Source organism: Phoca vitulina, unplaced genomic scaffold (assembly GCF_004348235.1).
Source record: "Phoca vitulina isolate PV1807 unplaced genomic scaffold, GSC_HSeal_1.0 scaffold25, whole genome shotgun sequence".
In the NCBI taxonomy this organism is placed as follows: domain Eukaryota; kingdom Metazoa; phylum Chordata; class Mammalia; order Carnivora; family Phocidae; genus Phoca; species Phoca vitulina.
In genome coordinates this window covers 33,121,397-33,144,676 of record NW_022589728.1, presented here as the reverse complement: position 1 = coordinate 33,144,676, position 23,280 = coordinate 33,121,397, and the positions used below count along the sequence as shown (strand labels likewise).

General features: G+C 35.7%; 1 protein-coding gene across 13 annotated transcripts in view; it reads right to left on the bottom strand.

The window, feature by feature from the left end:
• The window catches only part of RALYL (RALY RNA binding protein like), an 817,889-nt gene that overhangs the window by 135,272 nt on the left and 659,337 nt on the right, over nt 1-23,280 (bottom strand). For 4 of the 13 annotated variants that reach the window (XM_032421708.1, XM_032421697.1, XM_032421700.1 and 1 more), the window contains one exon: nt 10,565-11,553. The exons of the other annotated variants lie outside the window; for them this stretch is intronic. In XM_032421708.1, coding sequence (XP_032277599.1) covers nt 11,536-11,553 — 18 coding nt within the window. In that variant the 3' untranslated portion in view covers nt 10,565-11,535. Of the gene's footprint in view, nt 1-10,564; nt 11,554-23,280 lie in introns of those variants that run through there. 13 annotated transcript variants of the gene reach the window in all.

Sequence of the window (23,280 nt, the reverse complement as noted above, 5' to 3'; positions counted from 1 at the left end):
CTTGGTGATTCATGCCTGGTTTGCATGGGTTCCTCATTCCTTAGGGTGCAGGAGTGTTCTGCCAGTGCAACCAGAGGAGTAAGCGTGTCACCAGGGATTTTACTCAATTAGTTTATGTTTCTGTCAACCTCCTTAGATTGTAAATTCTCAAAAACAGATTTTTGTCTTAACTAACTTTGTGTCTGCAGGATGCACTCAGGAAATGTGTATTGAATGAATGAGTGAACAAATAAACAATTATAAACAGTGCTCACCTTAAATCCTAATGAAATGGAGTGTATAGAAATGCATATGTAACAGACATAGTTTTATTAAATATAAGTGTGGGGGGGTGTCTAAGCATTGGCAGCTCTCAGAGCAGAGAGAGGTTTTCTAACCAGAATAGTAGGCAAGTCATAATAGATATTACATAAATAAATATTTGTTCAATTCTACTGTGCGAAAGAGAGAATAAAGTGCGTTTGTTTTTGCTATCAACATTTTGCCTTCATGGAAGGAAATAGGAAAAGCGAAATTGGATGTGTATGTTGATTTCAGATTACTTTGGACTGTAAATGCTGGATTGAGTATTTAGGTAATGGCAAGCCATCCAGGTTTTAAAATGTAATGTTTATTTTTTAAGCAGGGAAAGTGATGCGACCATATCTGTGCATCAGAGAGCTTTAGATGGCAAGAATCTGTATTCTATTTAATGGAGAAGGTTGCAGATTAATAAATTGAAAATGTACTGAAATGATAAAAGACCCTTTTTTAATGCCAGACTGAGTAACTTGCACTACATTACCAGTTAGTAGAGCAAAGTAAAAGAGAAAGTAATAAAGGTCAGTAAAAATGCATTTGGTTTCTGGGAGTTTCTGATAATAGTTTTGACACTTTTTAAAAGATAAAGCTTTTTGTATTAACCACAATGAGCTAATCTCATTTGAATTGCTTTGAATCCTACAGTTGTCAAGAAGGAATTTAATGCATTAGTAAAAATATAATTCAGGAAAGCTAAAAAGAAAGCCAATCTTCTACATAGACTTAGGATAAATTGTAAGACAGTGACAATGCTACATATTTTTTACTATTTGTCTGTAAAGAATAGATGCTTTCAGCTTTAGAGCCTAACAAACAAAAATCATTAAAAAGTTAATACTACTTTCTCCCAAATGTAAGGCTAAAACTAGAATTTTTAAGATTTCTAAAAATAACATAAACAGAACACAATGTATAAAGAGAAATTATGACTCCAGAGAGGTTTTTACTTCAAAGTTTCTTTCACTAGAACAGAAAATTGACAGCAAAGCTAATCTTAGAGAGCTGTTCTTTTTGTTTGTTTGTTTGGAGGCGATCAGAGAAAAGTAAAGTTGAAAGGGATGAGTGGCTTTAAATGGGACTTCTTTCTAAACTTTTAAAATTAGCCTGGCTCAAATAGTAGTTATACTATATGGCAAGGGATCAGAAAATTGTGAAATCCACAGAGAGCTTTCTTCCGAAGGCTTTCAGCCTCAACCTGAAAAGGAGCTATGTATTGGATTACTGGGGCATGGGAAAGACTTGTAGGCAGGATCATATTTAGAAGGCATATTGTGGGCAGATTTCAGGTTATTTGGCATTTTATTTGTGACCAAAATAGTCAGGGCAAGTGTATCTTTCACAGGACTAGTCTTACCTTTAGACTGTCTAGGAGGTATATAACTTGGTTATATACCTGGGACAAGCTAATAATTTTGGACATTTTCTAGCAGGTGATCATTACAGGTTTCTTTGACACAAATGTGTTCGTGTGTGTGTATGTGTGTTGATGTGAAGTTGAATGAAAGAAGTATGGATAAGGATATCTGGAGGTTTGAACCCTCTTTTAAATATTGCTTGCACAAAACAAAAGCTCTGTATTTGTAGAATTCCCCCTCTCCTTTGTTACTGGTATTACTTGAGCCAAGAGGCAGATCATAGTAATCCTTCTAACTGCCTGCAGTTCTCTTTCCAAGAGAAGTCATGGTAAATAAAATTTTTGTCCTTCCATTTTCAATAAATCAATTTAGCACATTTTATGGATTTTTCCCTTATTGTCTTGACCTTATCTTCCACCCCTTAATTCAGCCCTGATCACCAATGAATAAGATCTTTTTCTACTCAAGATTTGCTCTGAGTGTTAAATGGTTTCCAAGGGGAAATTAGGAAGTAGGAATTGAGGACTGAGATTTGAATAAAAAATGCATTTTCCAAGAAAAAATGTGAACTGATGGGTAAATGGTACTTTGCTATCTATACTAATTGGGCAACATTGTTTGCTGTGTCCCTAATCCCTAGGAGGGCTTTATTTCAAAAGCTTAGGAATACTTGTAACAATTTACAACAAGGTGTTAAAGTCTGCTGGTTGTTATTTCTGATAGGTCCCTTACCCCAACTGCACTGATGTAATAAAATGACCATCTGTGGGTTTAATGTAAAGGCTTTTGGTTCAGTGAAACCAACACGTACTATTAATACATGCAGTAGGGATACACAGGCACAACTTTCTCTTTTGATCACCCAATTTCTCTGCCTTCTCCATTTCTGCCAGTAACATTTCAAGAGACTAACCCCTTCACCCTCTTTGTTCCCAAATCATTGAAGGTTTGTTCATTCCTTCAGTTTTCCATGATGTCTCTGTAGATGACTTTCAAAACAACACCTTCAGTCCTGGTCACTTCATTGATATTTAAACCACATGCTAGGAAGTTTCACACCGGATGTGTTGATATTCTCTAAAACCTAGCATGTCTAAAATAAAAAACATTATCTATCTCCTAATCTCTTCTTGATTCATCCATTTTTGTAAAAAATAATACCATCTTCCAGTTACGAAGCCTTGAATGATATATTCAAAGTGCAGAAAAGTGTAAAGATGGAAGAAAAATCATATATAATGCCACATTTTTTTCTCAATGCATTTTGTGTTTTTCATAAAGGTGAGGTAACCCTGTGTATATAATTTTTATCCTTTTTGATTCTAAATTTCCTATGCTATCATTAGAAATTCTACATAATTATAATTTTAATGATTATATAATTTGTGAATGCTTTTGAGACATACTTAGATATATTGTCAAATTAATTTCCCAAACACTTGCCATTTAGCACTCCCACTAGAATTCAGTGGGAGTGCTTAAATATAAGAACTTAAGAGTTTAACCCCCACTGCCTCCTAACCCCTTTGAATATTATTATGTTTTAATATTTGCTATTTTTGTCATTGTTAAACAGAATCTCAATGTTACTTTAACTTGCAATCTTATGTTTATTAGCTAGTCATTGGAGTATTACAGTTGTATTATGGATTAGTGAGAAGAGATGACATAAACACATTGTTATAAAGTCCCGGTCTGGCCAAGGATGCAGAATTTATCAGAAAAGAGATGGCTACACAGAGCAGAAGCAGATGCGATGTATCTCCATTCAACTTTCCCATTAATCCTCATCCCTTATGTGGCTGATGATTGTAAGGTTTTTCCAAAGGTGAGAAAGAATCAGAATTATCATTTCATCAATTTCTGTTACACCCAGGATTATATCATCACTGCTAAAGAATCATACTAACAACTTTCCTGTAAGATTATCTTGACAAATATCAAACTCTCCTGGTTCCTGAGCCAAACACATCATTAGCAAGGCCATAGCCTCTTCCAGAAAGAGTCAGTGCTTAGGTGAACCAAAACAAGGTCCCTGTCTCTAGCTAGCTGACGTTCAAGACAAGACTGATTGTCAGGTTTGTGAATTGTCTGTTTATGCCATTTGCCCAGATATCTATTGATGTGCTTAAAGTTTCTTATCATTTTGATCTTTTTCTAAATTAAGAATATCAATTTTAGTCTTCAAAACTTCTTATAGTTTGTTAGATGTTATTAACTTATAGATGTTCAATATTTTTTTGTAATAAAATTGTTTCCCATGTGAGTTCTTTCTGCTTTTATGCATAGAAAGTTCTTTTCCATCCAGAGAAGGGATAGTGTTAATGAAGATCTTAAACAGAGAGTTTCAAAAATCTGATTAAAAATATTGACTCTTAAAGTAAATCTTTAATTTATTGTGATGAGTAATGTAAGGAGTGGTGTTAAATTACATATATGTATGTATATACACATATATTTATTCTTTCTTTCTTTCTTTCTTTCTTTCTTTCTTTCTTTCTTTCTTTCTTTCTTTCTTTCTTTCTTTCTTTCAGTAGTCTCCACAACCAGTGTGAAGCCCAGTGCAGGGCTTGAACTCACAACCTTGAGATCAAGACCTGAGCTAAAATCAAGAGTTGGATACTTAACCAACTGAGCCACCCAGGCACCCCAAATTTTATGTATTTTTTAAAGTTCCTGAAAAATTGCCCCAGATACATTTATAAATATTGTACCATTTTCATCGATATAATAAACATTTGTGTTAAATATTAAGTTCTTATATGTAAGCAGGGTGATCTATTCAAAAACTTATCTGCCATTTTTTCTTTCTTCTCTTGTTCTTTGATTTCTTAACACTCTGGTTTAATCATTATGCAATGGCAAGTTCTCCTTCCTTCAATGCTTTCCTTCAAAATTCTTTTATTCATTATTAACTGTATTTGTTTTTTATTTTATTTGTTATTGGTCCAGGTGGAATTTAGAATAAACAAGAGTTCCATTAGAATACAAGTTCCGTGATATTATCATCGATTTCCTCCTATGTGCAAGGTATGAGCTGGACTAACAAGCCACTCTTCTCAAGACCTGTCATTTAGTCTGGAAGACCGGCAGTACCACAATAAACAGGTACACAGAATTACAAATCAGGAAGTTCAATGAAACATACAACCAAGGTGTTTTGATAAAGAATAATGGGGTCAGGGCAAAGGATGGGGAGACGGGCCTCAGAATGGCATTTACCCTTAAGCTGGAAACTGGTGAGTGAGTGCATGCTGCCCTTACAAGGATATGGAGAGAGAGCATTCTAGACATGGGATTAGCAAAGGCTAAGCCCTAGGGCGGCTAGGTGGCTCAGTTGGTTAAGCTACTCACTTTGGCTCAGGTCATGATCCTGAACTCCCAGGATGGGGTCCTGTATCGGGCTCCCTGCTCAGCGGGGAGTCTGCTTCTCCCTCTGACCCTCCCCCTTCTCATGCTCTCTCTCTAATAAATAAATAAAATCTTAAAAAAAAAAAAAAAAGGCAAAGCCCTAAAGTACAAAAGAGCTCAGTGAATTGAAGAAACAGAAGAGGTAGGAGAGGTCAGCAGAACTAGACATCAGAGCCTCATCAGCAATGACAAGGGCTTTGGATTTACTCTAATGGCATTGAGATGGTATTAAGTTTTTAAACAAAGGTGTAACAATTTCCATTGACATTTTTAAAAGATGACATTTAGATTGTAGCTGCAGGTAGAATAGAAGCAAGGAGATAAATTAAGAGATGATTTCTGGAATATTGGAGATGGACTTGAGAAAAGTAGAGGGATTCAGGGTATATTTGGAGGTAGAAACACAAAATGCAACAAAATGTGTAGACAGCAATGGGAGGTGAGCGAGAAGAAGTCTAAGATGACTCCTCAGTTTCTTGGTTACATAAACGAGCAGACAGACATGCCACTTACAGAGATGATACTCTAGAAGTAGGATCCATTTTAGGTGGAAAAACAAGAGTTAAGTTTTGATTCATGAGACATCCAAGTGAAAATGTCCGATGAGAAGTTGGCTGTACAAAAAGAGAGGTCAGGACTCTAAGTATACTCTTGGGACTCATTAGCATATAAAATGGCCTTAAAAGCCAAAGAAGCGGATGAGATCTTTGAGGCTTAGGGAAAAATGTATATTGAATTAATGTATAATGAATTGGTTTATTTATAACTTCAAACTTACCATCTAGGAACATCTTATATCTATTCATATATTCATACCTTTTATTCTGTGAATAAAATTTTGTGGTGTGTGCTATGTAGCTTTGTACATTTCTTATCAATTTTATTCCCAAGTATTTTAACATTATGAAATGGAAGTTTTTCATTGTATTTCCACAGTTATTATTTGTGAATTACAAAGCTATGTAAGATTTTACTTTTGTTGGATATTTAAATTTTTTTAAAACTCATAATTAAGCCTGGTGGGGTTTCTTCCTACTTTCTTGGGCCATGAAGGTTGATAATCACATTCTATCCAAACAAAAAAATGTTCTCATCCTTTCTAACGGTCACACTATTCATTACTGTTTCTTCTTTATTGTCCTAGCTCTCTCTTACAGAATGAATTAGAAATATTAATTTAAATAGTATTCTTATTTTCAATGCAAGTTCAATTGTAATATATTTTCAGTATGAAGTAGAATGTTGTTTTAAGATGCATATTTATATGTGTGTACTTGCATGTGTGTACATGCACAAGTGTGTACGTGTGTGTATGTAAATTTTTGTCATAAAGCCCTACTTGGTCATGGGGGATATTTTATATTTTGTTGAAATTTTTAGCTAGTATTTTTATTTATTTCAGATTTTTACATCTATATTAATGAGTTATCTGTATTTAGCTTTTGGGTGTTATTTTTTTGGTCAAGTTTTTATATGAGAGTCATAGTAGTTTCATAAAATGTAAGGAAAAGGACTTAGGCAGGGGGTGTTCTTTTTAATTTGCAGTATCTTTTTAAACTATTTTATTCTTACCATCTTTATTCAACTATTTCCTAACATTGTTTAGTAGACTAAGGGCCTTGAGAAAAGAAAATGTGTCTATGTTCACTACTGCATGCCCATTGCCAAATACACATGTGGAATACGGTAAGGGCTCAACAAATATTTGATGAGTGAATGAGCAGTTTTCTCTCAGTCTAGTCTCAGACCAAACTCACATAGTTGTTTCTCAACCTAGAATGCAGGGATTTTTGGATTCTCTTCTTTATAGTCTATTCAGGACTTAACAGCCCAAATGATTCTTTTAATCTTTGTTAGATCCTATCATTCCTGTGCTCACAATCTTCTGATGTTTTCCCATCTAACACAGCGTAAAACCAGTGAACTCTGAATCACCTCTAAGGCTCTGTGATCTGAAATCTTGGCTTTTCTGTGCCCTCATTTATTTTTCTTTTCCTAATTTATTCCAATCCAGCTACACTGCCCTCCTTGTTGTTCCTGAACACACCAAGTACATTCCCACCTCAGGGGATTTACTTGCTGTCCCCCCTGCTCAGGACACATAAATGGCCATAAAATTTCCCATAAATGGCCACATGGCTCACCCCCTTACCTACTCCACTTCTTTGCCTGAATGCCATATTACCAAGGAGTCTTCCCTGATCAGCCCATTTAAAATACCCATGTAAAACCTCACCTCCCTCTTTGCTTCCCTGCTTTGCCTTTTCCTCTGTGTTCATCATCATTATCTTCTGCAATACTTTACATTTGCTTGTTAATAGTCTTATTTTGTGTCATCTGCTAGAAGAGTATTAGCTTTTCTTTTTTTTTTTTTAAAGATTTTATTTATTTATTCATAAGAGACAGAGAGAGAGAGAGAGGCAGAGAGAGAAGCAGGCTCCCTGCTGAGCAGGGAGCCCAATGTGGGACTCGATCCCAGGACCCTGGGATCATGACTTGAGCTGATGCTTAACCATCTGAGCCACCCAGGTGTCCGAGTATTAGCTTTTCAAGGACAGGAATTTTAGTCTTTATTATTTATAGCTGGACCCCATATTGCCAGTAACAATGCTTGGCACGGAGTTGGTACTTAATAAAAAATGGTTGAATGAATAAATGATCTGCTCTCTTTACTTGGAAACTGGAGCTAACAATACCTATCCTGCAGTTTTCCTGTGTGCATCATGATAATGCATAGAAAGCTGTTAGCTCGGCACATAGTAGTTGCTTAGCAAATTATAGCTTTGAAACTTTTTATAATAAGGTTAAAAACCTAGAACACACCCTGTTTCTTTTAATTCTCCAAACATTTATGGAGAAATAACCTGTTATGTACAAGGTAACATAGATGCAGGATATAAAAATAGAGAAGGTATAGTCTTTATTCTTACAGAAGCAACCAGATAAACATAGGGACTATTTGGCATGCTCAGGTACCCCAAATTCTTGCATGAATCATAATTAGATTCCTAGAGTGACTCTAAATATCTCAAGGGCTGATAGGAAGCCTTTTCAATAACAAATAGGAAATTCACTTATAAATTCCTCCTCTGCAAATTTTAGAAGGCTCCAAACACAACATAGAAAAAATATAATGAGCACCAGTGTAACTTAGAACTGACTTTTATCAAACCTTAACATTTGATATGTTTGATTCCAAATATTTGATTCAAATAGATTTCCTAATAGATCTAATATTACATGTTATTCAATACTTCCATTCTATTCTCCCTTCTTTTTCTCACCATAGGTAATCCTGAATTTGTTGTTTTTCATTATTGCGAGTTTATTTTTTTTAACTTTTACAACTACTAAATCCTGGATATAAATCACAGATATGGTTTCCTTCACTTTCAGATTCATATTAAAATAAAACAAAACAAAAATAGAATTAAAATTCTATTTAAAATTCTATTTCATTTAAAATTCTTGATGTCTACCTTCTCTTGAAAAATCAGGACACCTGGCCAATCTTTTGGATAGGCCACATTTCTGGATCAGGCAGCCAGTTGGAACTGGGAGGGGGCCCATCCTCATCGGCATAGTTGTATTTAAAGTCTACTAAGCGGCTTCATGACTATTTCTTTCATTTATATTTATCAGGCCTCTATAGGTATTTGCATTTGTAATTTCTGTTCTCTGCACTTTAACCCATTTAAAATAGTTTCCTTCTTATTTATCTCCTGCTTCATTTCTATGTCAATTTATTTTGTCATGTGTTTCTGCTTTGAATTTTTGTTTAAAAGATGGAAGCAAAATATGTACTTTCCCTTCCACATTGTCACCAGTGACTAGTTGACCTAACTTACAGGCAGTGGGCCTCTTTTCCCACATTTTTATTGAGTTGAATTCAGTGAGTAATAACTCTTTTCTTTCCCTTGGCATTTCTTTTTTAATGGAACTGATGTTATTTGGAGTTAGAAGTCTACACTACCTTCGTCATCTCTTAAAAGTTCCCTTTTAAATTATTACACTAAATCCACAGGGATTATAATCCCATATAATCTATAGTTTGCTGATCTGGTATATATTTTACTCCATCTTTGTCATTAAAATAAAATCTGAAGCCAGGATCGGGTAATGAATTAAGGGAAAGATGCATGATTTCATACTGCCAGGCCTGTGTGGAGAAAATTAAGTCCAATAACAAAGAATTATACATTTTAATTATTCATTTTACTTTGAGAATAGTTAATGAACATCTGGGAAAGTATGATACTCTTAATTTATGATAATGTCTGCTATAAATTCTACACTGTTTATTGAATATTAAGGACAGATAAATGGAAGGTTGGGAAAAATATCCACATGTGCATTTTCCTAATACACTGTACCTGTAACATTTTCTTTCTGGGGCATCAGACAATCCTAGGGAAATGTATTTATTTGGCAGCAAACCAAGAAATCACTCTGCTGATTTTATTCCCTTGTAGAACCGTATACAGCTTCTTTTCAGCTTCACAATTCAATCACAATTCAATCACATATAAAACATATACATTCAATTTGCAATTGCAAATTCTCCAATACTCATCATGGCCATGAAAAATAGTATACCACATTGTGATTTTCACATTTCCTCAAAAGGCAAGTACATTCCTGATCCAGCCCCTAGGTCCTAGTGTGCAAATTTTTAATTTTTGCTTTCACAATTTTAGTTTTAGGTAACCTTTGCTGGATGGAATTGTGTAATTTTTCATGAGCTTTTTTTTTATTTTCTTTTTTTAAAAGATTTTATTTATTTATTTGACAGAGACAGAGACAGCGAGAGCGGGAACACAAGCAGGGGGAGTGGGAGAGGGAGAAGCAGGCTTCCCGCTGAGCAGGGAGCCCGATGTGGGGCTCGATCCCAGGACTCTGGGATCATGACCTGAGCTGAAGGCAGCCACCTAACGACTGAGCCACCCAGGCGCCCATGAGCTTTTATTTGATACACATAAAGAAAGAGGATGAACTGCCATAAAGAAATTAAAACAGAAAAACAAGAAAACATACCAAGGTGATTTTAGATTCTCTTTAGTTTCTTTGAAAAAAGGAGGCCTTAATTCCACTAAGTGTTCTTGATGACATTACATGTGTCTCTCTGCTCTTAATGAGGGGCTTGTAGCCATTAGCAGCAGACTTGTCTGACAGAGCAAAAATGCCTCTGTCAAGGTAGTTCTGCTTTCTGTCCTGAAATATTTCCTTAAAATTCTACATTTGAATGAAAAAATACGCCTTTTAGAAGTGTATACCAGAATGTGACTTCTGTCAAGAATTGAGGGCCATCTTGCTTTGTGTTACATAGCAAATTAATGTGTTCCAGAATACATGAAAAGTGTGGGCATATAAAACATATACATTTTAGTAAAGTTATGCTACTTTCATTATCACACTAATTTTGTGGCATTACAAGGACATAAAGAGTCAAACTGAATATTAAAACTAAGTGCACCCTCAAAGGAAAGATACACGCCAACTTTGTTTTAAAAGAAACAGTATTTATTAAGAAATTATATGCTGAGTTCTCCTACAGTCTGTGGAAGATGGTTTCTTCCATTTCCACAGCACAAGACAACAGCAAAGAGCATCTGGAAAACACTTGCAATGCTTGGGAATGGAGTGTTCCTAGTAATAGGAGATGAAATGAAGTGATATACACACTATTTAAACTTTTGGAACCAAAGACAAGACAATCTTTTCCTTGCCAGTATAGTTTTCACCTGTATTGACACTAAAACCTGTCCATGGGATCTCCTACCCAGACTGAAGTATTGGGTAATAATTGGATTGTTTCAGTTGAGTAGAGAATGCTCAATTTAATCACAGGTCAAAGCAACAGAGTCCTTTAGCTATGGAATCACATCTGAAATATTTGCATTCTTTTAATAAAAATGGTGCTTATGGAGGGCAGAAATATAACATTTTCAAGTATTTTATCATTATGATCTGAAGTACTTTAAACTATAAATTAAAAATAAATTATAAAAACTAGCTTACGATGTATCTTTTCTTACATGACATTGTTGGAAATAAGCTTTAAACATAGAATTGCAATATCACCTGACTTTATATATGATCAAAAGTAAAACATGCTAATCATAAAAATAGCTTTTACAAATATACATTTGTATACAGTGTCTCCCTTACCGTTCATAAATGTCCTTCACATTTTAAGACTTTTAAGACTTAAAAAAACACAACATAATTAGCAAAGGGGAAAACACACTTACAATCTAAACCATAAAAACCTGACAATTATATAGCTTAGAACATAGAAGAAATGGAATTTCTAAAATTGAACAATACTGTCCATTTTATTTATTTGGGTATTTTTTTTAAATAAATTGAACCAAAGATGCTGCTATCCAGTAAGAAACCTCCTTTCACATTTCTGGGTGTTGTCACAGTTTCTCTTTTCTGCTTTTGTGGCATCATTCATTACTTCAGATCACTTTATCTGTAGAAACTGAGAAAAGAAAAAAAAATTTTAAATATTGAGATTTAGGTTTCATTGTTGATAGCATGCATATATGTAAGTTGGATTTAAGTTAGATTTTCAGGCTGAATCAGGAGATGATTAAAGAACTAGATCTTTAGGAAAAATAGTTTTGAGAACTTTAGGTTCTTAGATCCTTTGTTGTTGACAATGCTAAAATTATTTACACTTACAGTATGCTATAATTTTTAAAAATCTAGTCCACTTCTTGCCTGAGATCAGCAATTATCTTTCAACCAGAGCTCTTGACCAAGTCAGAAGGGAAACAATTGAAGTTCTAGGCTAGGGAAAGAGATTTGGGTTGCTTTTGAATTTTTGTGGCTCCTCAGAAGAGTGACCATGGGATACTTCTCCCCTGTAAGAGACTTTGGAGCACTGTGTGTTATACGCAAACAATGAATCATGGAACACTACATCAAAAACTAATGATGTAATGTATGGTGATTAACAAAACAATAAAAAAAAAAAGAGGCTTTGAACAGTGCAGTCCTAAGCCTTATTCCCCTGGGATAGGAGAAAAAGCAATACAGATCTCTGGTCTGAGTTACATAACCTTGGTTGTAAAAGAAGAAAGCTAGATGTGGGGCACCTGGGTGGCTCAGTTGGGTAAGCAGCTGTTTTTGACTCAGGTCATAATCTCAGGGTCCTGGGATTGAGCCCCACGTTGGGCTCCCCGCTTCGGGGAGGAGTCTGCTCCCTCTGTCCCCCTCCTCCTCCTGGGTGCATGCATGTGCTCTCTCTTTCTAAAATAAATAATTAAAATCTTAAAAAAAAAAAAAAGCTAGATGCAAGAACGGCAGTGAAAGACTCATGGTGTGACCACAAGCCAGAAACACCATACAAGAGCCAAAATTCAATTGGTAGAAGCATTGAATTAAGAAATTGAATATGAGGGGCCCCTGGGTGGCTCAGTCATTAAGCGTCCGCCTTCCGCTCGGGTCATGATCCTGGAGTCCTGGGATCGAGCCCCGCGTCGGGCTCCCTGCTCCGCGGGAAGCCTGCTTCTCCCTCTCCTACTCCCCCTGTTTGTGTTCCCTCTCTCGCTCTCTCTCTCTGTCAAAATAAATAAATAAAATCTTAAAAAAAAAACAAAGAAATTGAATATGAATATGAGGATAAAATAACACAAGATTTCAGTAGTGGGAAAAAGCATGTATTTATCTTAGGATCCTATCAAGCACAAGGTTTATATTTAGATAGAAAATATAATTACACCTATTATCTCATCAACTTCAAAGTTTTTTCAGTTAGATGGAAAATCTGTGTATATGTTTTAAGAATCAAAGACAGGCAAATCGAGGTATCCATTTGGATGAGAACTGCTGTTGAGAAAAACATCGTGCATCAGTTATCAGTCTCGGGGGGAGCAAATACCATCTACCACTGGTTATCAATCCCAGGGAAGGTCTCCAAATATTTTTGTCCATTGTATTTTGGTATTAGAGTTGTCAAGGAAAACAAAGCACAGTCAGCATTGGATAAAAACAGCGCTTTACAGCTCCAGTCGTGTGCCTTGGTCCCTCATGGCTAGTGTGTCCCTGAGGCAGCAGATGCAGGGCAACTGGCCTATGTATAACCCTCTCTTGCGGCAGTAGTAGGACCCTGAACTCTGCCCCATGGAGGCTGAAATACTGAAAGGAGTGTCTGACAGTCATTAACATACACATTTAAGCGGAACAAGGAGACACTCCTCTAGTCTGAACCCGGAAAGGTATTTTCCATATAGGTGATGAAACTGACAGGCTTTGTGGGCTCTTTGTTTCTTGGTAAGGAAGTATTGCAGGCCCAAGGCCTGTTCTTAAGTGACTAAGTGGGTGTTGAAAGACTGTGCATGGATGCACAGGCTGCTTTTCTCAACAGTTGCTGACTCCTGTGAATAGCCGGATGATTATGTAACATGACCATTTATTAGAGTTTTGAAGCCCATGAAATAGAGATTATGAAAAAGACCGAGTATGGCAGTTGGGGTGGTGAGAATCACTCTGGATGTCTGTAGCTCCCGATGTCACCTGGCCAAGATCCCTGGTTGAAAGGTATCAGTGATCTAGGATGGTACTTTTTCTTCCTTCATGGATATGCATTTGTCACACTCAAAAACATATACATCTGAGTAATTTCAGTTAACTGGGATGTCTTCTTCCTTAGTGAGTACATATCTTAATTCTAGGAAGATACAGAATTAAATGTAAAGTATTTGCAGGACTAGAAATCATACTACTAATATTTTTGTGTTAAGAAAAAGTATTTGAACATTTGTTATTGTAAATATCTGTGTTACATGAGAGAATTTAGCCTATTAGTCTGACAGTCCTGTGACATCAGTTTAGAAAATGCCATTAAAAAGTAGACTGAGACACAGGATTTCAGTTTTATGATTTGAAATCTTATGACCAAATCTTATGTTTGTGCACGATATTGGAAAGTCTAAGAAAACCTTAGGCCATGTTGATACATTGAATTCATTAGATTTTAAGAATTATTTCATTCTCAGAAAGATTTTGTTGGACTAGACAAATGAATTACTTAAAAACACAATATAAAATATATTAAATTCACAAATGCCATTTACAATGTTTGAATGCTATTTAATTAAGCGATCTGGGACAACCATTTTTCAGAGGATTTAGTACTTTGTAAGCTCGTATATTTAATCTTAATAATAAATGCCTAATAATTTTGATTTTGAAACTTTCACCAATCAAACAACTAAAAATAAACAAAATATATACCCTAAGTAGTCCATTTTTCAGTCAAAAGCATTTAAAACTTATATCCTTAGGAAAAAAACTTTAAGGCCTAAGTACATTTTGATACTGTGATATTCTCTCTCTCTCTCTCTCTCTCTCACTTTTCCTTCTCTCCCCCACTCCCTATTTCCTTTCCTCCTCCCCCTCTTCCTCACCCAGTCTGTACCATATGCTTACTCGGTCACACATACATGTATTTCTAAAAATGAAAATGTTATTCAAGTGTGTTCTTCATGCAAGAAGTGTTCATGTACAATTAGTCTTTAAAGCACAAAGTTTTGAACTCATGGTTCAAAGCAGGCCTGCCCTGTGTTGTGTGGTATAAAGGAAGTTTTATACATTCCCTGTATGCAGGTACCAAAAAGGATCCATTACCAATGTGAAAATGAAAACCTTAATAAATACAATTAAATTTAACCCGTAGAATGATCGTGACATGTGAACATAAGGCATAGTAGGTTTGGGTTTGGATTGATAACACTTGTGTGCAGGGAGGAACTAAAGCTCTCTATATGATTGCAGTCGCCCTCTTTTCTGCAAGGCCTTCATCAATCGCTCTTATGACAGATGGAACATGCTTAAACTGCTGCAGCAGCTGTGTATGTAAAGTTTACTAATTATTGTGTTTCTTCAGGTTAAGTCATGGCAGATGACATTAATTTAGTATATTCTTACACCATCCTGCTTGCCCTAAAAGAGGTAATGAATGGTTGTTTAGCAAGTATTCTTTTTAAGAAGAGAAAAACAGCCTGCAGATTTTTCGTGCATATTCCATTACCCCTGGTATGATTTCTCTTTACCCCTTCCTTTGCTCCTTGATTGTAAATGATTACATAAAAATAATTATCCTGGGAAGAAGAAAAGGTTTGAAAATAATTTATTGAAGTCTACTTCCTTGCCATAAGGCTTCAAAGCATTTGCCTGTCCCTAGTACAAAACAAAAGCTTCATTAACTTTGCATTGTGAAGTAGGTGTTATTAACCATATGGATACAAGTAATGAATATAATTCTCCTTATCTAAAAGCAATGGCAAAATATATTCACTATGCTTTCCACAGATCTTCCAGTCTGAGAAAAGTATTGCTTTTGCTTCTAAAGGCATGGGAGAAAGGGGACAACTATGACATTCTTGTTGCCTTTTTCTCAAGAATGACAGCCATTTAAGGAGCGGATTGGTTTACTATAATGTGAAACTAATTGTGCTTTCCTTCTCTTGAATAGTGGGTAATTTATCTAGTGGCTATATGGAAGCCTGGATGCTTTTAAAACAAATTATCCTGATGATGAATGCTTTTCCAATTCTCAATCTCTCCCATTTCTGAAAAACAACAAAAAGCCACTCAGATGGGCTTGGATTGTACTGAATCAAGCAATTTACTTCTACTTGACAAAGAAAAAAAGGATAGTATTAATCTAAGAGAAAGCACACTTAATTTTAAACCTTATGAATTAATATATATATTTATTGATGTAAGATTGGTATATAACATATTAATTTCAGGTGTACAACATAATAGTTCAGTCTTTGTATATACTACAAGGTGATCACCACAATTAATCTAGTTACCATCTGTCGCCATGCAGTTGACCCCCTTCAGCCCTTTTGCCCCCAGGCCCTCTTCCCCCCTCTATAAGCACCAATCTATTCTCTGTATCTATGAGTTTTGTTTTGTTTCTTTTTTGTTTTTTAGATTCCAAATATAAGTGAGATCCCATGCATGGCATTTGTGTTTCTCTGTCTTATTTCACTTAGCATAATACCTTCAAGGTCCACTCATGTTGTTGCACATGGCAAGATTTCCTTTGTTTTTACGGCTGAATAGTATTGTGTGAATATATATAACATATATACCATAACTTCTTTATCCATTCATCCATCCATGGACACTTAGGTTGTTTCCATTCTCAGCTATTGTAAATAATGCTGCAATGAATATAGGGGTGCCTATATCTTTTTGAATTAGTGTTTTCATTTTCTTCAGATAAGTACCTAGAAGTGGCATAGCTGGATCACATGGTAATTCTACTTTATAGGAACCTCCATGTTGTTTTCCACACGGCTGCACCAATTTATGTTCCTACCAACAGTGCACGAAGGTTCCCTTTCTCCACATCCTCTCCAGCACTTGTTCTTTTTTTGATAATAGCTATTCTAACAGGTGTGAGGTGATATCTCAATGTGGTTCTTACTTGCATTTCCCTGATAATTAGTGATGTTGAACATGTTTTTATAGGTACAGCAATAGGTGGAATAAATATACTTTATTAACAGCTCTACAAAAAAATATTTTTAAAGAAGTTTTTGACCTTTTTTAAAAGATTTTATGTATTTGAGAGAGAGAGTGAACGAGCAAGAGAGAGCGAGCATGAGCGGGGGAGGAGCTGAGGGAGAGGGAGAAGCAGACTCCCTGCTGAGCAGGGAGCCCGATGCAGGGCTCCATCTTGGGACTCCGGGATCATGACCGGAGCCTAAGGCAGATGCTTAACCAACTGAGCCACCCAGGTGCCCCGATCTTCTGACTTTTTAATATCAGAAATGCTTCTGTTATTTTTTTTCTAATTGAGATTTATAACTAATAAGTAATTAGAGAAATATAGATAACCCACATTTTTAGATAATATCTATAAAAGCAAAAAAAGGTGAAAGAAAATATGTGGAAAATATAGGCTGTATAACATTTTACAGAAAAGTGGAGTCTTACAAAGCAGGAATTATCTATATTTGTTGCCACCACTGATTATGTTTATAATATTACCGTTACTGAGTAACGGTTCGCTTTTATAGACATTGTAAGCCATTTGCTTTTTATAGACAACGTGAATACATTTGGCTTTTACAAATCCTTTATTACAAATGAGACACAATTCAATTCAAATTTCTAAATAACACAGATTCCTGGCTACTACTCTTCCTTATAAGTTAAACTTGCTTTCTATTAATAAGCTCTTCGGACCAAAATTGCATTATACTTTTAGGCTAAAAGAATCATATCACAAAAACCATAAAGGGCATGAAAACAGAGATGGCTACTAACTCGCTGAGATGGCTACAAGTGGAGGCAACTGCTCCATTATGTAGTTTTTAGGGGCTTAATAGTCTCCGTTCCTCAGTTGATGGCCATTTTGGATGTAGGGTCTGGGGGGTTACAAGAAACACAGGCAAAGATAAATGTGTAGTAACCCATCAGAAACTTGGAAGTAAGACAATCAGGCTGCCTTCTGAGATTTTAACTCTAAAATCAAGACTTAAATGATCAGGGTAGAGAATAATCAGTGTTACTTAAGAAATGCAGAAAGTTTCTAGTCTTTGAGTCTTGACTAGAATGTAACTGAAACTTATTAAATCTGCCAAAGAGAAGTGTTGATCCCAAAGAGACTTGTTTGGCACTGTAAGCACAGAAAAATAGGAGAGTCTTGGGGGTCATGATTTCGGGGATTGTGGGATCGAGCCCTATGTAGGGCTCTGTGCTCAGCGTGGAGTCTGCTTGTCCCTCTCCCTCCCCCTTTGTCCCTTCCCTCTCTCTCTCAAAATGAATAAATAAAATCTTTAAGAAAAAATGTAGGAGAATCTTGGAGGGTAACTCAGTTGTGCCCCTTCAGGAGAAGGTATTCTCCACAGGAGAAGGCATCCAAGTCCTGGAAGTGAACCCAGCCTGTGATGACAGATGTGGACACATCAGGCAATCTCAGAACATTCAATCAACTCTCCACAGGCAAAACTTCTGATTATAATTCTTACAGTTTGTCTTTTGGAAGAGAATGCTCAGGCCAGAGGGGACAAGACTGGACTTCCTTTCAGGGACAGGTGCCACTATAAATTCATAAACAGATCTTCTGATATACCAGATATTACTTTGCATTTGTCTGAGGTCCTGTTCTACTCCCAGCATGCTGACAAGTAAGTTCTGTGAGCCTATGAGGCTATGAATCCTTGGGGATCTGCCTTGCTCGCTGTCTCTCATGGCTTCCCAGTACTTGCCACGTACATTTCAACGTCTTTAATAAGGGCAATATTTATAAAGCTACATGTCAAGAAATATAGAACTTCATTGAATTTGAGCAATATGCAATCAGAAATTATCTAACCCTCTCCTGTTATAATAGGTGAAGATACTAAGGCCCGGACAATTTGAAAGACATGCCCAGGTAGTTGGTGGAAGCCCTAACTAGACCCAGAATCTTGACTGTGATCAAGAATTCTTTCCATTATATGTTTGGTTCTCAAACTTTAATAAGCCTCAGAATTACTGAGTGGGCATAGTAAATCAGATTACAAAATTTCTGATTCACTAATGCTATGGTCTGAATGTTTGTGTCTCCTCAAAGTTCGTATGTTGAAATCTTAACCCCCAGTGTGATAGTATTAGGAGGTAAGGGTTTTTGGAAGGTGATTAGGTCATGAGGCCAGAGCCCTCATAAATGGGATTAGTGTCTTTATAGAAGGGGTCCCAGAGAGCTCCCTCGCTTCTTCCACCATATGAGAACACAGCAAAAGACTGTTATCTATAAACTAGGAAATGGGCTCTCAGAAGACACCTGATGCTGCCATGATTTTGGACTTCCCAGCTGCCAGAACTCTGAGAAATAAATGTTTCTTGTTTATAAGTCGTCCAGCCTGTAGTATTTTGTTATAGCCGTCCAAATGCACTAAGACAACTAGGTCTGGAATGAGGCCCAGGAAGCTGCATTTCTGATAAGTTTCTGAGTGATGCTGATCTGGGCATCACACTTGGAGAACTACTTCACTTCCCTGTCGAGCAGCAGTCTTCTGTGAGTGGGCCGCCTGCACTCCTACCTGTCTCACTGTGTGTGCTAACATCACAAAACTCTGTTTCTTCCCCAAGGCCACTTCTTAGAATTATTTATTTGGCTGGCAATCCTGAGAAGTAAGGTAACTCATCTCTGGAATGCACCACATAGTTCTGCAATAAATCTTGTCTGGACAAAAACAGGCTTGCTTACTGCTTGCTAGAAAGCTGGATTCTCTATACTCAAGATCTCTCTCTGCACTGCACTGCATGTGGGCTTCATCTGGCCTTCTCTCTTGGACTTGGGTCTTGAGTTTGGGGAACCAGGACAACTATCCAGATACTCTTACGTCTTTTGTCTCAGGAGTCTCCTGTCTTCTATCAGCATCCATGGAACTATGGATGTTTAACTTATTAGCTTGAGTAGTTATTCTGGTAGGTGTTCTCCTGCTTCAGTTCTCCTACGTACGATCAAACTTATTTACGTTGGGTCAATTCTTGATTAACTATAGGGACAGTTGGCAAGTCATGACTCCACTGGCAAGCTGTCTTTGGGACATCCTCACCTCTTTTCTTGTTTTTTTTTTTTTTCTTCTAATTCCTAACAGTTGTTTTATAATCCACACCCATTATTCTGCCCAATTATTACCATGTTTTTTTATCCTGTTCTCCATCTGTCTCTCAATGTTCAAGAAATAAGTATGACTAAAAGACAAAATTGGTCTTATTATACTATAGTGGATCACAAATATTCAAATCAGTGGGCTTTGTTATTCCATAACCAAATGGAAAGATGAAAAGACTGGAAAAATCAGTCATTTGTTACAATACAACAGACTTAAGTTAATGCATGAGTAATGTTAAGATGTTTTATTTCCTCTCCTAAAACTGAAGGAAAACATAATACAATATTATAAAACCAGCATAAAAGTAAAAGGAAAAATTTAATGTTAAAATAATTTAACTCTACCAAGTCCAAATACACTGAGTTCCTGCAAATATTCTGAAATGACTTCCAAGCTTGTGAGTTATTCCTATTTTAGATTAGTTTATGAGATTTACTTAGAGACATGAGTTTTGATATTGAAGTGAAAATAGTATAGTAACTAATATAAAAGTACAATTAGAAACACCATGGATGTTTGGTTTGGTACATGACTTACCATATGTGATTTAAAAAAAACCCACTCTTTTCAGAGTTAGTAACATCATTTCCTATAATTAATTATAGCTCTCTCTCTAACAAGGACATTAGTGCAGTAACAATTTTTAACATCTACACACAAAGAACATTTGTGTTTCTGGAGTACATTTCATTTAACTAAAATCACACAAAAAATGCAAGTAAGGCAAATAGTATGTTGTTTTTGGATTCATTATAGGAATAATTTGTTCAGTGTAGTAGGACACAATGATGTCAGGCACTGTATATTGTCTTCTCTGTTCTTATTCTGAAGCATCAGAGAACCAGAGTAGCAGAGTGGTTAATTAAGCAGGTGACCTAGGATTGTAGAGGGATCGTGTCCAACTTCCCAACCACAGCAGCAGTGCCTTCCATGGTAATCATGACTGACAGGTATGTAAGCTTTGGGTTGATTATGTTTAAGGGATACAGAACTGTTTACCTCATAAAGCATCTTGCTCCATTTGTAGAAAAATCATAGAAAAGAATTTGCTGCCGTGAATCTAAATCTGCTAAATGACTGGATTAAATATTGAGTCAAAACCTAGAGAGTGCGGTGACAAGCCAGGAAGGTAGGCAGAATTTGAGTGTTATAGAAGTACTAGGAAGGCCCCATCTATGGGGTATGGATTCAGGTCAGATATCCTAAGATGGCAGGAGAGAGGAAGGCAGAGTGCTACTACAGGGAGAAGTGGATTGGTATTACAACTTTAAAGCAGGCATCTGAAAAATAGAATTTTCTGGTTTTGATTTATTTATTCATTTAATTTTGGGGACCCTGTTTATTCCCAGGAGTAAAGGAGTATCCAGTTATTAGAAAAAGCCTAGAGCAACTGTAATAAGCTTACAGCAAGAGAAACAGCAAGACTGTCTTAGAGTCTGAGGCATTTGAATTACTTAGCTGAGGCTTCCTCAATTCATTCCACGTGGAGACTGGGTTTGGGTTATTCTTAGAATCTGGGACTGGGCTAAATCTGTGGGCATGGACCACAAATCATCATAATAACTCTTATTTGTATAGTGTTTAGAAGCTTATGAAACACTTTATATGTATAGTCTCATTTGATTTTCTTTATAAACCAGAAAGGTAGGTTGTTAGGCAAGAATCATCCTTGTATTATCCATTAATCCTTGGATCAGGGTGTGAGTGTCTTCTCTAAATCAAACCTAGGCTGGTTTTTTGTTGTTGTTGTTTGTTTGTTTGTTTGTTTGTTTGTTTTTTAAGGCCAGTGCTTTCCTTAATATTCTATTCTGTCCAGTTGTGGGAAGGAAGACAGTAGGGAAGCAGGCTGGGTACATCATCAGTTTCAGTACTGGTGATCTCAACTGAGATAGGAAAATACACTGGTGCCCTGATGATGAGAGGGAGAAAAGAGACAGAATTATTGGGAATGTACCAGGATTTGCACATAACTTACTACCTGCCTTTCCTTGGTTTGTAGCAGATTTGCCTGGATTTTTCATTTTTTGAAGTTCTATCTTGAACTAATTTAAAAACCATTTTAATTAAAAATTTACTTTAGTCATTTGTCTAAAGGAGAATTTTGTGTTATAAAAATACATTTGATTAAGAAAAAAGAACATTTAACTTTACAGTAAAATTTTTATGTGGGTTACATAATTTTATTTAAAACATCTGTGTAAAAATTTAGTTAATACTGAAAAAAAGTTAATCACATTGCTAAATTATATGATTTACCAGAACTTGGATGCTCTGTTACACATACATCAACACATTAACATTTTTCTCATTTTTTCCCCAATTGATCCCTGATACTTTCTGAAAATAATTATGATTGTGTTTTGAGTGTTCTGGTGTCACTGACAATCACATTTGACTAGTTGAATTGATAAATTATAGCAATTTTATTTGGCACATAACTTGGGTTTGATCATGCATCGATTTCTGACTTCTCATGCTAATTATATAGCATCTAACAACCGTCGGTGGCTCCCGATGCTGGAAATGATAAAGACAATTTCAGGATAATACAACAAATTGTGTAAGTTAATTCCAGTGCTAGAAGCCAAATGCTGATTAATGCTGAGATTATTATGAACTTTGAAATTTCATACATTTTACTGTTTTCTGTAGTTCCTTTAGTAATTAGTTTTGGTACCACAAGAAGAGATATTTAGAAATCATTTCATGTCTCACAGAAAAATGTGATTTAAAATTGATTGATTTAGAGGTATAATTTAAAAAGTCCTTGGAAATTGTACAGTTAATTCATGATCCTTCAGAATAGCTGAGACAAAGGCTGTCATGGTTATTTAACAATTCTCATTTAATTAAATTTACCGTATACACCAAAGTATTAGAATATAAAAAATAGCTTCAACTTTAAAACTGAGCAAAGTTAATCTGAGAGATCAAGTGATATAGTAAAGTGATGGCATACTTATACTATTATTCTATTAATAAACTCTTGTTTTTTTATCAACATATTTGGGAAATATAATTAATTTCAAAAAAGAAATCTTAAGGCTTAAAACTTTGGAATAGTTCCTAGTAATAGTATTATCAAAATACTCTTAGCACTCAAATTAAGCTGGATATAATAGAATCCTGGGTGATTCAGAAGAGATTTCAGAGTTTTGTAGTGCCTAGGACTATCATGATTATGAAAAATCCCAGAATTGTAACATAGACAGAAAGAATTAGAAATTGTACTTTATCCATTTTATGTGTGACTGATTATGTCATATCCTCTGTAGGTTACTTTTTTGAAATAGGTTTGGGATATCAGCTCACTTATCTGTTTTTTCCTTTGTTTTATTATAAGAGAATATAGATTGAGGAACAGTGTCAGTTATATGATTCTGTATGGATCAAGATAAATAAGAGCTGGGAGCATTTAATTCAATAAATTGATGAAGTAATTCAATGTAAGCAGAGCTCTCTCCTAGATTTCTACGAGCAAATCTTCCCTAAATCAAACTTTTTATTTGAAGAGGTTTTTCCTTTATAATTAAATTTCTCTAGTAAGTCACACTTTATGGACCTGAACAGAATGC